The sequence below is a fragment of the Anser cygnoides genome, chromosome 7 (assembly GCF_040182565.1).
Source record: "Anser cygnoides isolate HZ-2024a breed goose chromosome 7, Taihu_goose_T2T_genome, whole genome shotgun sequence".
NCBI classification, from domain to species: domain Eukaryota; kingdom Metazoa; phylum Chordata; class Aves; order Anseriformes; family Anatidae; genus Anser; species Anser cygnoides.
In genome coordinates this window covers 13151816-13166690 of record NC_089879.1, presented here as the reverse complement: position 1 = coordinate 13166690, position 14875 = coordinate 13151816, and the positions used below count along the sequence as shown (strand labels likewise).

At 45.6% G+C, this 14875-nt stretch overlaps 1 protein-coding gene across 10 annotated transcripts in view; it reads right to left on the bottom strand.

The window, feature by feature from the left end:
• The window catches only part of SH3PXD2A (SH3 and PX domains 2A), a 253306-nt gene that overhangs the window by 61958 nt on the left and 176473 nt on the right, over positions 1-14875 (bottom strand). For 8 of the 10 annotated variants that reach the window (XM_013174500.3, XM_048060341.2, XM_048060342.2 and 5 more), the window contains one exon: positions 13059-13190. In XM_013174500.3, coding sequence (XP_013029954.3) covers positions 13059-13190 — 132 coding nt within the window. Of the gene's footprint in view, positions 1-13058; positions 13191-13313; positions 13757-14875 lie in introns of those variants that run through there. The other 2 variants (XM_067000507.1, XM_048060345.2) reach the window with 2 other exon arrangements.

The window sequence follows — 14875 nt, the reverse complement described above, 5'->3', positions numbered from 1 at the left end:
TCGTTAAGTTTCTACCAAATTTACCTGGGGCCAGTCAGACAGTCTACTCAAGAGTCTGATTAAACAAGAGCCAAACAAGAAATAGAGGAGGAAGGATTATATGATCTGGGGATACCAGAAAGGAATTAAGAGTTCAGGCAAGTTGCAGCTGAAGCAGACGGTGTTCCTGATTCACCAAGGACCTGGTGCTCTTGTTTAACCTGGCATCCCACAGCCTTCCCTAAAGGTTCAAATGAGCCTAGCACAGGCACTACATTTATTCTTGATGCTGACTGCCCCTAGAACACACACGTGCATGCTCAGGCACTTGGCCTCCATCTAGTCCACTTGTAATGGGTGTATAAAACAGACCTTGTGCAACTCTAATGCAACACACAAGGAGGCCTCAATGCTGGCCTGTCACAGCACTGCACAGGGCGGCTACATCTCATCTATAATGGTAGTTTCCCTGAAACCAAAACCAGTTTCCCTCAAACGCCGCTGAACAATTCCTGTTAACCCGAGCCAAATTTAAACCAGTGTCAGCAAGTATCTCACAAACCATGCCCAGAACCACCGGGTCTCCCAACTCCCACATGCGCATTCTGCAGGGAGCATCCTCGTTAGCGGATGGTGGTTTCTGTTTAGGATCGTTTGCTAGGGACACTCCTTGGAGCAGGGTAGGAAGGGCAATGCCCTTTCATGTGGTTGGTTCTCAAACCTGGGTGCTTTTGAGAGATACTTAACTTCCCATTCCTCAGCTGAGTGAAGGGTTCACATACCAACCCCTAGAGGCTCATTTCCTATTTTAAAATTAACAGGCTAAAAGCCCAGGAAGTGCACAGTCTGATCCAAAAATACACCAAAGATGTCTGGAATGACCAAGTGTATAATTTAACTTTTAGCTGGTTCAGGAACCAGCTCTGCTTGCTGTAACTCAGGAGGAAAAAGAGGCACTTTCTATAGGGCTCAGTTGTCCCATTTGCCTGGTGACAGAAATAACATCCCATTTCTGGTCATTCTACTTTTATTCAAGGACATTTTGGTTACAGAAGTTCTACTTGAAACAGGAGAATCACTTGCAAGATCATCCCAAAAATACAGCCATCCTGTAATTTTGGTTCTTCATACTCTGCAGAGTTTCCTTCTTGGTAAGGGCAAGGAATTTTAGACACAACTAAGAACAAGACCTCAAAGAAATGCCTCACATTTCTGATCCTGTTTTCAGGCAGACAAGCAAGCTTCACCTTCCCTCCTGTGAGTCAGTTCACAGCCCTCCCCCTGCACACACCCAAAATACAGACTTCAGAGTGGTTTCCAAGGCACTGAAGAAATTGGCTATGAGTTTAATCCTAGGGTTTCAAGTGTTCAGTGACAGATCTCCACAGGTTCACGTCACCCATCCCAAATCTCCAGGTATACTCAGCTAAGACAAATGTGTCAAGTCTCTCTGAACAACTCAGGTTCTCCCCATGCAGGGAGACCTCCAGTAACATCCAAATGCTACAAAAGCCCATGCGGGAGACTAAAGTGCCATTTATGAATTTACGAAAGTTCAAGACAGTGATTCAGGTTTTATATCAGATGTTGCTCTTCCAATCCTAGGGTCACCTCTGCACGGAGACTTGCCATGAGCCCTGCTGTCACCCTCATTGTGACCCACACAATTTGAGTAAGGACTGTGGCCAGGACTTCCTTAACTTTGTTTCAGTATAGTGAAAATTGCTGTTCCAATTTTGCTTTTTGTTTTGTATGCAGAGTCCTTAAGAGCTATTTTCCTCTAAGGACAGATTTCACCTGCACACATGTTCACTGTTTGAAAGTCAGCGCAGTGCCTGAAATCAAATCACAAAGGTGTTATCTTACACTTGTCAGGCAGTGCAGACGTGTGCCTGCCAGTGTTAGTCTAGCTCACCAAGCTGCTGCAAATCACACAAATGCAACAGCTTATTTTCTTTTATCCAAGCACTAAACCAGCCTGGGATTCTTAAGCAAACACACGCCAGCTGTATCACATGGGAGCAAAGCGTAGCTCACTGAGGCTAGGTCTGCAGCACGAATGTATCCAGCACTGCCCCTCCAACTGCTGCAAGATACGTTTTCATTGAAGCCCATCCTACCAGCACAATTCGCAGAAAGGGGGTGTGTGTGTGTGTGTGTGTGCAACGTGAGAGGGGGAAAGAGCAGCGGGAGGCGATTCTGCAAACAGAATTAAAACAACTTTCAAAAGCAACAAGCTGGGGGCTCTCCAGCACACATTTGCATTGCGGGGAGAAATAGAAGATACGGATTCAAGCAAGGTCTGGGAAATACTTGGCATTATCACCAAGTTGAAGTTCAGCTATGCTGCCAATATAACTACAGTCCAGTTTCATTTGAAATAATAAAGTGATGTCCCATTGCATGTGAAACTTTCAGATGAAGTCACACAGTATCAAGATACAAAAAACCAAACCTGCCAATAAAAATAGTAAAGAGAAGCCAGCCAGTAAAACAGAGATCCAGCAGAGCCCCTCTCATCCCCTGTGTCTTCCAGAACTACTTCAGTTAATCCAGCCATGAGCCAACGTCTTTCTACCAAAAAATAGCCTCCATCAAGAACGCTGGAAAGTCTGATGTTTGTGCCTGAGGGGCAGAAGGGAAGATATACACCCCTCTCTCAAGCCACCCCCCAGCGTACCCCCCATATCTGACTGTATTATGAAAGTCCTAAGCAAGACAATTACTTTTATAGGTTTTGCTTAATCTGAAGATGGACAAAAACATTGGTTTGTGGGGAAACTGAACTCTTTTTAACATGAAAACCAGAAGTAAGGAGCTATGCTGCTGGTTGTAACTGAAAGGCGTCTGCTAATGATTACAGCTTCCATTTTACTGCCAAAGTATTATTAGAACTGCTTATTTGCTGTGCAGCTTGGGGAAAAAAAATCTCTTCCATCCTTTATTAATCTTGTCCTCATCTGACACAACAAAAACGCACCATCAGTCTTTTGCTTACTTTGAAAAAACAGGCTTGAAAGTCACCACAAGAGCCAAAGCCTTTGTGTATAATTGCTCTCTTGATTAAGTAGAACAAAGGGCAGAAGACGTCAGTCACGATGTACTAAGTTTACTGTTTTAGGGGCTTATTTAAAGTTATTTCAGTGACTTGCTTTCTGGAAAGAAACTTTGATGTAACAGACCTATAAAACCAATTCTGAAGTTTTTAATGCAGTCACATCCCAAGGAAGGTAGCCCACAAGGCAACTGTGGGACCGATGGGAAGGTTTCCATAAGAGCCTTGTATCTTCTTGGCCCCAGGTAGTTTCTTGCAGCAGTGCTGAGCTGGTGACCTATTTGGCTGATATAGGAAACCCAATCATTAGAAAGTTTATGTATTCTAATATGAAAAGCAGATTTTCCTTGGAAACATTTTCTTGGGGCAGGTTTCAGGGTCCCCAAACTGGCAGTGACTGCATAAACAGAGGCGGTAATGAGTGAAGGCTCCAATCAGGGATGCTGTGTAAAATTTTTTCCTTTTCAGCCTGCCATCCTGGGCTCCAAACAGGGTATACAGTGGAAACAGAACAACTTTAACTATCTGCCTGAGTATAAAGGCTCAGCACGGCAGGATTAGAGGGGAAGGGAAAGAGGAGGGAACTCGCAGGCAGCTGGAAACTTCAGAATTGAAGTTTTCAGAGGTCTGGGAGAGAGAGTACTGCTCAGGAGTACCTGGCCGTGCTGTACAGCAAACTTAAAGGCAGCATTGCTTTTTGTCATGGCTTTTCCACGCTTAGACACACCCTGTTCCTCCAAGGCTAAATTGCCTTTATAGAGAAATAAGGTACGGAATCCGTGGTTTCGGTAGTGAATTCCCATCCTCTCCCAAGGCAGCCAGACTAGCAGGGCAGTCTCAGAAGCACCAGAACAGATTTTGTGCCCACACCTACTAAACAAAGCCCAGACAGGCTCGTTCCCTCTCTGCTCCTAGATAGCTCCTTAAGGGTTTCACTCCCTTGAATATGGGGAAGTGAGAGCAGCTGCAGACAGGAAACAATCTTTCCGAAGGCTGACATTGACTTTTCCCCTGCTTTGAACTACACTCCTCCTTGTTTGCAAACAAGGAGTGTCCTACTCGCTGACCTGGTAACCTTGTAGGACCTCTTTCAAGGCTGCCTGTGTGCCCCTGCAAGCAGGCTTTCTCTGCTGGCTATTTCAAGGCAGAGGAAATCCTCTCTCTAGACTTCAATTCCAATTTCTTGAGATATTAGAGAAATGCAGAACCCGAGACGGTTAGTATTTTGTTCTACATCAAGCCAGGTGGAGGGAAGTTTAAAAGGGAACCCATTTACTTCAATGCTTAGAAGACAGCAGAGGCTAAAAAGCCAGCTCTGTAGATGCATATTCTAATATATCTAAATACTTCCTACTCACAGCAATAACACTTCCCCCCCCACCTCAGAGAAATTTTGGGGGTGGGAGAACTGTCCCACAGAGACATGACATCAGCTAAAGAAAATGCAGATGAATGCAAAAAGTTAAAGTGGTTGGACTTCAGACGGCTACATAAAAAGGAAAAAAATGGCTAACTAAGCTTGCTCTGCCAGAATACCAGTTGCCCAAGATTAAGAAAAACAATGGAAATACAATAGAAACTGGACAAAAACATGCAAATAAACCATGTACTACTGCCCAAGGCATTTGAAGAAAATATACTCTATAAGAATGATTTCAAATTGAAAGTTCATTTTTACTGTGTCTCTATCTGGAGAGAGGTTCCTTAAAAAAACAACTTAAAAGCCAACTCTGCATAGATAGGATCTGAAATACAATTAAAGAGGAGATGCTTTGTAGTAGTATGACCTCATGACATCTTGTGTCCCTATTACTTGTTAATCATACTTTTCCTTCTATAGGAAAATTAAATGAGGCAGCATAACTTGGAAAATAGTCATTAACTCCTTACTACACTGAAAACCTCCATGATAAATGTGAGGAAGCAGCACTACTAGCCTACATTTGTGAGGCTTTACAAATGTGCTGAAGCTGACTTCAGTTTGACACTGAGCTGTTCCCAACTCAAGTGGGGCCCCAATAGCAAGCCATGAATCAATTCTTCCATCCTATCAAACAGAACATCCCTGCTAGCAGTGATCCAGAGCAGTGCAGAGGTGCCCCTGGAAAGCTCCAGCAGAGTTAGGTGTTGCAGAAGGCACAGAAGTACCAGGCAGCCATATTTCAAGTGTTAAAGATGAGTTTGTCATTTTGAAGCGTGCTTAGAAGAGCAAGGACACACTGCAAGTCACAGCTGCACAAATGAAGCAACGTTGTCCACGAAATGCAGAATGGCTTCCCGGTAGAGATGGAAACATCACAGTACAATTAAAAGGGACAACTTCTCCTTGTCACAGGGCTGAACAAGTATTCCCAGCAGAAAAGCAGGAGCCCAGGATTAAGATCCCTCTGCAGAGTCCCAGAAACACAGGTATCTCAGATGCAGTGATGGAGAACAGCTTCATTTCCCACAGCGACAGAACGCAGCTATGAAAACCAGAGCATTAACAGCCCTGCTTTGGTTCCAGCATAGCTAATTCCCTTCCAAGCTCTTAAACTCAGAAACACACAACACTTGCCATGTAAGTTTCTAAGTAGAGCAGAAGAAAGATATTTAGACACCAGAAGACAGCAGCATGAATATTACAACACATTCATAACTGAAACATTTTATACAGCAACCTCCCAACCTCAGCTGAGATGTTGGTGTTCATGCTCTGCAGAGTTTTCTTCTTGGTAAGGGCAAGGAATTTTAGACCTGACTAAGAACAAGACCTCAATGAAACTGCCTCTCGCACTTCTGATCCAGTTTTCAGGCAGACAAGCAAGCTTCACCTTCCCTCCTGTGAGTCAGTTCACAGCCTTCCCCCTGCACACACCCAAAATACAAACTTCAAAGTGGTTTGGTGCTCAAGCAATAGGCAGGTTTAGAAACATCAGCCCCAAATAGCCTATTGTTTAAGCACATGTACGCAGCATCCTTGAACCACAGAGCTCGGCAGTAACTGCTTCAGAAACATTTCAGCATTCTTCCTTTGAGAATTTAACCTGGATTTACCGTGCCCACAAAGCTTGAATTAGGGCTTGAGCCATACCAAGATCCCTTTGACTGCTGAATGTTGAGCAGTCAGAAAAGGAAAGCAGCTACCACCTTCTTATCCTTGCAGAGACATTTAAAAAATCTAATTAGTCTAGGGAAAAAAGGGGGAAAAAAACAGCAAGAGAGAAGGGGTTAGAAAATAGCTTACAAAACAGAATCACCAGAGAGGTCAGGGTAGGCTGTCAAGGGCTGCTTCCAGCGTAGTACAGCTGCTAAAGTCATTAGACAGTGTCACCCCACCCTCGGGCTCCCAGGGGCAAAAGCAGAGGAAGGAGGGCTCCTCCTCATCTCCTGCTGACCTGGCAGTTTCTGGTGAGAGCGCGAATTCTCTCACCGTCCATTCAACATTTTGCAAACAGGCCACTGGAAGAGGGAGTGCCTGTTTTGCAGGGTTGGTCGGCCACACTGTTCCCAGAAAGGAGCGGATCTCCAGTGAGAACTTGGCTAGAGCTAGTCAACCCATCCAGTTTTACCTCTCTGCTCCAAGCTCAGGCTTCCTCTGGAGTCAGAGAGCCTGGATCAGTCTAAGTGTTCCTGCCCATCCTACCAATACTCCATTGACCTCATTTCCACTGAGGACTTTAAAACAAGGCATCCAGGCTCCCTCCACAGACACCAGCTTCCAGACAGCTAAAGCTTAAAATAAATCCCACCAAATGCACTGACAGAATTTGCTTTGCTTACGCTGCTGCAAAACAAAACAGAACAACCAGCCTTGATCACCAACTCCAAGGAGCCTGAAGACAGAGTCGAAGACACTGCTACAATGAGACAAGCGAGTGCCACTGAGCATCCTTACCCAACACAGACAGCTCTGAAACTCTGCCAGCATGGAGAAATCCTTCTCCAGCCATGGAGCTGCGAGTGTCTGAAGGAAAAAAGCATCTATGCTTTGCCAGCATTGTCCCTGTTTGGAGGGAAAACTTCTACAAAAGCTGTTTTTTAGGATTTTAAACAACTTTCCAGTAACTTCTAGCCAAGCATTCCTCTTCACCCACCCTGCCTCCTTAGATGGCCTGTATTTGTCTGCCTTAGTACATACACACTGGGCAGAAAACCACGGCAGGACAGGAACTGATTCATAAGTGGATCAAGTATCCTTTGCTGCAGGGCTGGTGACAGGCCCAGAGAGGCAGGGAGCACAGCAAGGCAGCAGTGAGTTCAGAATAGGATGCTGGACTTCACTGTCACAGCCTTAGTACAGCCCTCACTTTCTGAAAAAGGGATTTGGGGTGATCCTTCCTTACACTCAGCTCTGTTCATTAGAGAACTATGAATATCAGTGCACTCAGGATTAGTTGCACAAGCTGTCCTAGGTATTTAGTGTTGGCTGCTCACCTAAACCTGTCTTCTTGGGCGAAAACACTAGTGCTAGGAGAGGTATTTGACCTACCTAAGTGTTTGATTTCTCCTCCTAAAATTCCAGGCACAACTCAAGGATGGCCTGTCATTCTAGGGAGTATTTACTTTTTATATCACAGCTGTGGTCTCTTACAAAGTTTGCAATTCAAATACACAGCCATGCTGGGAAGAAGTGGAAATGCAAAGAACTGAAGTAGTTTTCTCAGATCAAACAGCAGGTCAGGGCTAGATGTACAAACAGAAATCAAGTCCTTAGTCACATCTGCTGGACCATGCTCTCTTGAAACGCCCTGTAAGAAAAAAAACAAAACAGCTTTCCAGGGAAAGCCAGCACACACAATTGCACCTGAAATAAAGCATGATGTTGGCAATTAGGCATACTGTGTGTGGTAACACATCCAAGCAGTGGATGCACAGCTATTGATATTTCATAAGTAAACAAGGTAATGGCATTTGCAATTTGGTGTAGAGCTGTACCCGCGCTTGAAGCCTAGGAAACTGCTAGCTTATCACTTATCTGTTAGAATAAACAGAAGTGCACTGAGTTTTGGCCAACTTGCAAGGTAACACAGATTTGCTACCGTTGCACATGGTGACATGCTTCCCCAAGTACTAAAGAGGGAGCACGCAGATGGTAACATCCTAGAGAGAGGGGGAAGGCAGCAGAAAGCAGATGTGAGACAGGAACAATCATCTTCACAGAATTAAAACAACACACACCCTAAAGAAAGAGACTGAAAAATAATGCTAATTGTGAAAGCAAGAAGGGCAGAGAGGAAAGGTTGATCCATAAGATGTAAAAACAAAGCTAAAAACATGTTTCTGTTTCTATTTGGATGACTTTAAAGATGTATCTTTAGCCAAGATACAGAATTTCGTCATGAAAGTAATCCTGGCTTTACTTGGTACCAAATGAGACCAGTTACTAAACCCCAGAAAGCAACACCTCTGAATAAAGGGTGCAGTGCTCCCCACGAGTAGGATAAAGTCTAGCTGAAAGCCCTCAAACTAATAAAATGGAGCTGGCAATCAGGAAGCCAGCACGCCCCCAGGAACTGGTCACAAGAGAGCTGTGGCCTCTCTCCATCCCCTTCCCCAGTCACCACTGCAGCCAGTGAGTGGCACAAGCGAAACCACAGGGTAACACAACACATTCCCAGGTGGGCACTAACCTCCTGACACTGGGGACAACCAGGAAGTCCCAGAACACCCTAACAAGCAGAGACCTTCCCTATGGGGACACTATAGTGCTGTGCCCCATGTCCCAGCACGAAACAGGACGAGCAGGCCTCCCTTCTCACAGATCCCTCTGGGTCCCGAGAACCTTACACTAGCTCTAATAGCTTTGTTTTAAGCATTGTGTGTGATATAATATCGGAAATCGGTTTGCAGTTATGTAATTGCAAAAGAAATGGCTACGGCCCTGCTCAGCCCTGCGGAAAACACCACCCCTCGATTCCCCCACCACAGAGGCAGCTCGCGGGGGCTGCGAGGGAAGAGCAACAGCGGAGGCCGAGGTGCTCGGGAGCGTGCTGATACTTCCCCGTCCGTCAGGTTTTCCATTGCAAACACTGCTGCCACAGTTCATAACTTGACCGTTTCAAGCCACATCCATGCAAAACTTGGCAGAGAAGGAGTTGCTCGGGCCCAGTCCCTCCCCCTTCTACCTTAAAGAAATCTGCTTTGGATTCCTGCTTTAAAGTCACATTTCAACACTGCAGCACAAACACGTATCTTCAAATCATTCCACAAGGCTTTTTCAGTTCAGGTTTTAGAGAAGCAGATTTGCTGGACAGACGAGACTCAAGCCAGCTATTCACATTATTCTTCTGAAACTGCTCGGAGATGTTTAGATAGCATTGGCCAGTGCAGGTTGCCTACACAGTGCCTTTAAACAAATGAGTCGCTTCAGGCAGAAACAGACCCCGTAACTGCAGCCTGTTCCCGGATGCTATCTGGAAAGAATGTAAACGTCCATTTTTCTCTTGATGGATTTGTGACCATTGCTATATGTAGTTTTTCTCTCCTCAGCTGAGGGGAGAAAGAAAGAAAGAAAGATCCCTCAGACACATCAGGCATCGTGTGGGCCTTCCACTTGTATAACCAGAATACAGAGGAAGGTCTGAAGGACAACTTCTGTTGAGTCAAAGTAGGTATTTACTGCAAAAGCCTATTTTAAAAGGCTGAGAGCTGGTACATTACCGAATCATTTGTTCTGAAGTACAGAAATCCTACAGACTTCTTCCAGTCCAGTGAGATTTGCTTCCACAGCAACTGCAGCAACAGTCAGGTTACAGTGACCCATGGTCTCCACAACCAAGATGAAAGGTTTCAGAATTTATTCACCGCACATGTTACACTGACCTTGCTTTTAAAGACGTAATACTGAACAGAAGTTTCAACTTCAAATAATGTCCAAGTCATAACTCTCACCGGCTCAATAATGAAGACACCCTTATACAATTCTGCTTCAGTGACAGAGAAAAGTATGAGGCAAGGCCCTACCAAATAGGTTTGCACATGTCCAACTGCAACATGCCTCAAACCCCACCACTTACGTGGCAAAAACAACACTAAATAGTACTGTGCAGTAAATGCAACACACCTAAGATGAAGTTAACCTATCTGATAATAACTAAGTAAGACTTCAATAAATCAAACACTAGAAGGTTTTCATTCCTCTCTATTTCTGCCCTGTACACTGGCCTCTGAAAGCACCGAGTGCTTCCTTCTGGGGGTACACAATTTGGATGCACACAGAGGAGATGGTAAGTAGCTCATGCCCTGGAAACACTGAGAAGAAAACATCCAGTAGGACATGAAATAGGCACCATTGCTTGGAAACAACTTTCGAACTTCCCTGTATGAGGGCCATCTGGCCAGTAAAGCCAAGGTGTTTCTTCCCTACAAAGCCGTGCAACTCCCACTCTGGGAAACAAAAGAACCATTAAAGCGTCCCTAGGCATCGACATGCAACCCTATTCAGGCAAGGCTTTTAAAAATCGAGCAGTCAGCTGTGCCTTTTCCTATTTAGCTTTCCCAAGGTACAGTTAAAATAAAAAGGAACCAAACCAGACATATGCTATGTTATATGCAGGTATACATACAGGGATGCTTGTGACATTGGCCCAGCAGAACAAACACCACATTCAAAGCACACTGTCCAGTCCAACAGGACTTCAGCCATGCAGCTAACAAGCTATCTAGTCATAATTCCCTCCTGTCCTGACTGACTGTACATGGCAGAGGTTCATTGCAGAAACCGTCCCTGCTGCAGTGACATCCTTAATACCTTACTTCATCGCTGCTTGCCAAAATCAGGAGGAGAAAGCCCATTTTATACAATCACAGCTGTAGTTCCACACTTATCAATATAATTGTACAGTAAGATGAATTGCCACACACGCATAGTACAATAACGTTATTTTCTTAAGAAGTGAATTCCCATATTCTTAGAACTCATAACCACATCTTCTAGACATGCTTGCCTACACTAAACAGATACCCAAATTCAAACAATAAGTTACAAGTTTAAAAAGCTTAGACTTGAAAAAACTTCAGCTAGTTCCATTACATGTCATTCACAGCTTCAGCTGAAGAGACAAGAATTCAAAGCATTGAAGTCATTCCTGTGGTATCCCTAACCTAGGGGAGAGTTAGAGTGTATGTTTAGAGTACTGTTCTTGGAACAAGTAAAACACGGTTTCCTTGCCAGAATGGTTTAGAGAAGCATCCAAAGCAAGGTGATGCTTGATGTACATCACCAATTGGTGACGTTTTTTCTTAAGGGCAGAACCATAACATGGAAGTCAGTGCTTCATATTCCCTCTTCTTGTTTGCATGGAGATTAAGAGATCTAGCTGCTAAGCATCAGAATATGGTCTCAAGGACTGTAATCCAAATTCAAGGACGTTTCCTTAGAAGAGGCACATTTCTGGACCACCACTTACATTCAAACCCTTCTGTATCTCCACATGTCATGTGGTTCAATACAATACGCTGTGAAGTGCGCAAGGCAGAGAGGCCACATTAAAAGAAAACACAAGGGAGCTGTAATTTGAAATTCAGACACTTCTTGCATTATTTAACAACCCAATTCCCTTGGCTCCATAAGCCATTACCAAAGCCAGGGATATCGTGGATATGAATATAAGTCGCCACAATAACCAGGCTTGTTCTGACAGCAGTAACACCCATTATTGACAATGGGGAGCCCTCAGGCTTGGAAGGGAGGCAGCTTGTCCACTAGTCCACAAGGAATTGAGATATGTCCCCTCCCCCCCCGCCCCTTTCAATCACAGGGATAGCTTTAAAGCAGGGCAGATGAGCATTCTGGCTTCTACTAGTTTTGCAAGCAATACAATCAATACCCAGAAGACAAGCATTTCTGTTCCTGCTAGCCAGTGCATTTCCACACACTCTCCTTTTGGACACCAAACCAAGTCACCGGCCAGCAACTGCCTGCATCACTGAGCCAAGAAAGCATTAGGCTTTCATACAGCAGAGAAATCACCGCTTCAGTAAAAGAAAAAAAAAAGTATAAATACAACGCGTGGTCATCATTGTGGATAACCTGACTCAGAGCTCTGGGAAACGGACTTGAGCTGGGACCAGGGCGTCCTGGTTCCCCCGCCAGCGCGCTCCAGAGCCAGCCGGCCGTGGAGCTGCACACCACGAGCCTTTGCTCGAGTGGCTCCAAATGCCAGCAGCTCCTCTGGATGAGGACACACAAGTCACGAGTGGGCTGGAAAACAGTCCTGGACAACTGCTCTGGATTAATACACAAGGAGTGCTGGAGGGTGGAGGGGGAGCCGCTGAAGACAGGCAGTTATTTAAACCAGCTGCTAACCCGCTCCAGCCACTCACATGTACACAGCCTCATGCATTTGTTCGGGCAGACTCAAAGCCAGCAGGCATCCAAGAGTTAAAATACACAAAGGACATCTATACCAACACTTGCCAAAAATCTCATTTTCCAAGTGCAAGCTGGTTATTCAGTGGATGGCAGGAAGGATTTCATCTCACTTTTACATGACAGGCTCTGCCTCCTCGCCTCAAAATTCCCCAATTAACACTTCTGCAAGAAGTTTTGAAGCCATGCATGGCCACGTATTTGTCTACGCACATTCTCTCCCCTCCCTACTGAGCTCTGGGCCACGGGCTACGCTGTCAAGCCAAGTTTCATCCTAAGCAGTTTTTAAACGCTCATCCTATAAATCCTCCAAAAAGGGAGTTAGTAATGGAAATGCTGACAGAGACTTGAAGAGACAGCATGGCAACTATATCATCTACTATACATCAGCTTCATTAACCGCAGATCCTTCTCTCCCTCACCTTCGTTTTCCATTAGTGTACTTTGGCTAATTAACGCACAAAACCTATGAAACATTCTTACAGTAGAAGGCAACATTTGGCCTCCAGCCCAAATCAACATCGAGAAACTTCAACATCCTCAGCCAGACATAGTAACTGTACCAGATGGAGCTAATGTACGGCTACAAGTCGTGATGAAGAAACTGAAAGGAGAGGAACACATGCAAAAATCTGACCATTGAAAGAAGGAAAAGCAGCAAACTTGTCTTACCACTTTCGTTTTTCTCTATGACATCCACGACCTCTCCAGCCTGGAGGCTGATCTCAGAGTTCTCCTGCTTCTCATAGTTGGACACCACCACATATTGCTCCAGGATCATGGGTTCAGAGCTAGCATCAGCACCTGGGGAAGGGAAAAAGCAAGCCGTAAGCCAGCTTCCAGCCATGGCTCCTCGAGAGCGACCTCCGTCCATCCGATTCACGACAGGCCAAGTTGTCACCAGAGCCAAGCAAATCAGCAAACAACCTTGGCTCGCAGCATATCCCCAAATGGCTGGCCATATAGAAATAGCCTCCTCTGGCCCACAACCCAGCAGCACAGAGGGACATTGGAGAGAAGAAGAAGAAAAAGGGGAAGAAAAAAAATTTTTTTTGAAGAGGAGCTGAAAATACAGTGAATTAGTTGCAAAGTTTCATGATGGATTCTGAAAATAAACCTCTTCCCAACATGGTTTCCACAATCCTTGCTCCCATTCAGAGAGAAAAATCCTGGGCAGAAGCAGCATAAATCCACAGCTGAGCCATCCCCCCAGTAAACCAAAAGAAAAAACAGCTCTCCCCTTGGCGTCTCAGCTCCTTCTCCACTCTAAAGGCTTGAGCTGAAAGTCAAGAGGGGGCTGTAGATGCCAATCATATTCGTCTGCACTGCAGCCCTTAAATAGAAACACATGAGCGGGATTGAAAGAGAGGGAGGTGGGGTGGAGGGAGAGAGGGAGGGCGGGGAAGACTGTTTACTTGAAACAGAAGAAGAAAAAAAGTTATAGCGCCAGATTCTTGCTAAAACACGGCCACCCCCCGCCTGCCCCCCGCCAGCGCCGCAGTTCCGCATTCCCTGCTGCAGAAACAGCCCCTGCGCGGGGCTGAGCGCGGCGTCCCGGCTGTCCCGCTTCCCTCGCCGTCGCCCTTCGGTGCCTTTTTGGAGCTCTTTGAGCCACTCTTGCCAATTGTTCAGTTTTGTTTCATACCGAAGGCTTTTGGCTGTCCGAGCCGTTTATGAATGAGTGTCAGCTCTCATGCAAACAGGGATGAAAAAAAGGCACGAAATAACCGTTCTGCTCCCTTCCCCCACAGTCCTCAGGTTCTTCTTGGGTGGGTTTTCTGTTTGTTTACTTATTTTTGATTTTTCCACCCCCAAATGGAAATCGTGCATTCTGGGGAGGAGCCGCGAGGCGGGCACAGAGGGAGATGGTCGCGCAGTGCTGCTCACCGTGTACAGTGCACCTCGGCTCTGATGCAACACACACAGCGCGAAAGGGACGCCTGCACCTCCAGCACAGGCAAGGACAGGCTGCCTGCTTCTGCCTGGAAACTGCCACTCAAAGTCCTGAAAATCTTTAGGACATCAGGGTTTATTAATTTGCCCTTAAACTCTTTCATGTCCTGCAAAGTGTCTGACCAGAACAAAAAGCACCTACCATTTCTGCACTAAGAGCCCCCAGCCACATGCCTTCCTGCAAAATTATTTTACAGGTTTCCTGAATTGCAGCATTGTCTATTAAGGCAGAGCAGCTTGGGCCAACAGTGTATTATACATTTTACATAGTAAGAGGCAGTTCCTGTCTCTCTAGATTAAGACGCAGATGGAAAGGGGAGACAGAAGCAGATGTATGGCTTTCTGAGAGTCCCATTTCACGTGACGGGGGCAGAGCCAGGAGCAGGCTCCAGATCTCCTGAATCTCTGAAGACAAATTAGCTCCAAGAGACAGGAAGGAAGCAGCATGGTTTGAAGCTGTCCACCGGACAAGTCAGGGGACTAAAAGCCAAGCACAGGATGCTCAGCGCTGCATTTCCAAAAGCTGCACGGTCAGA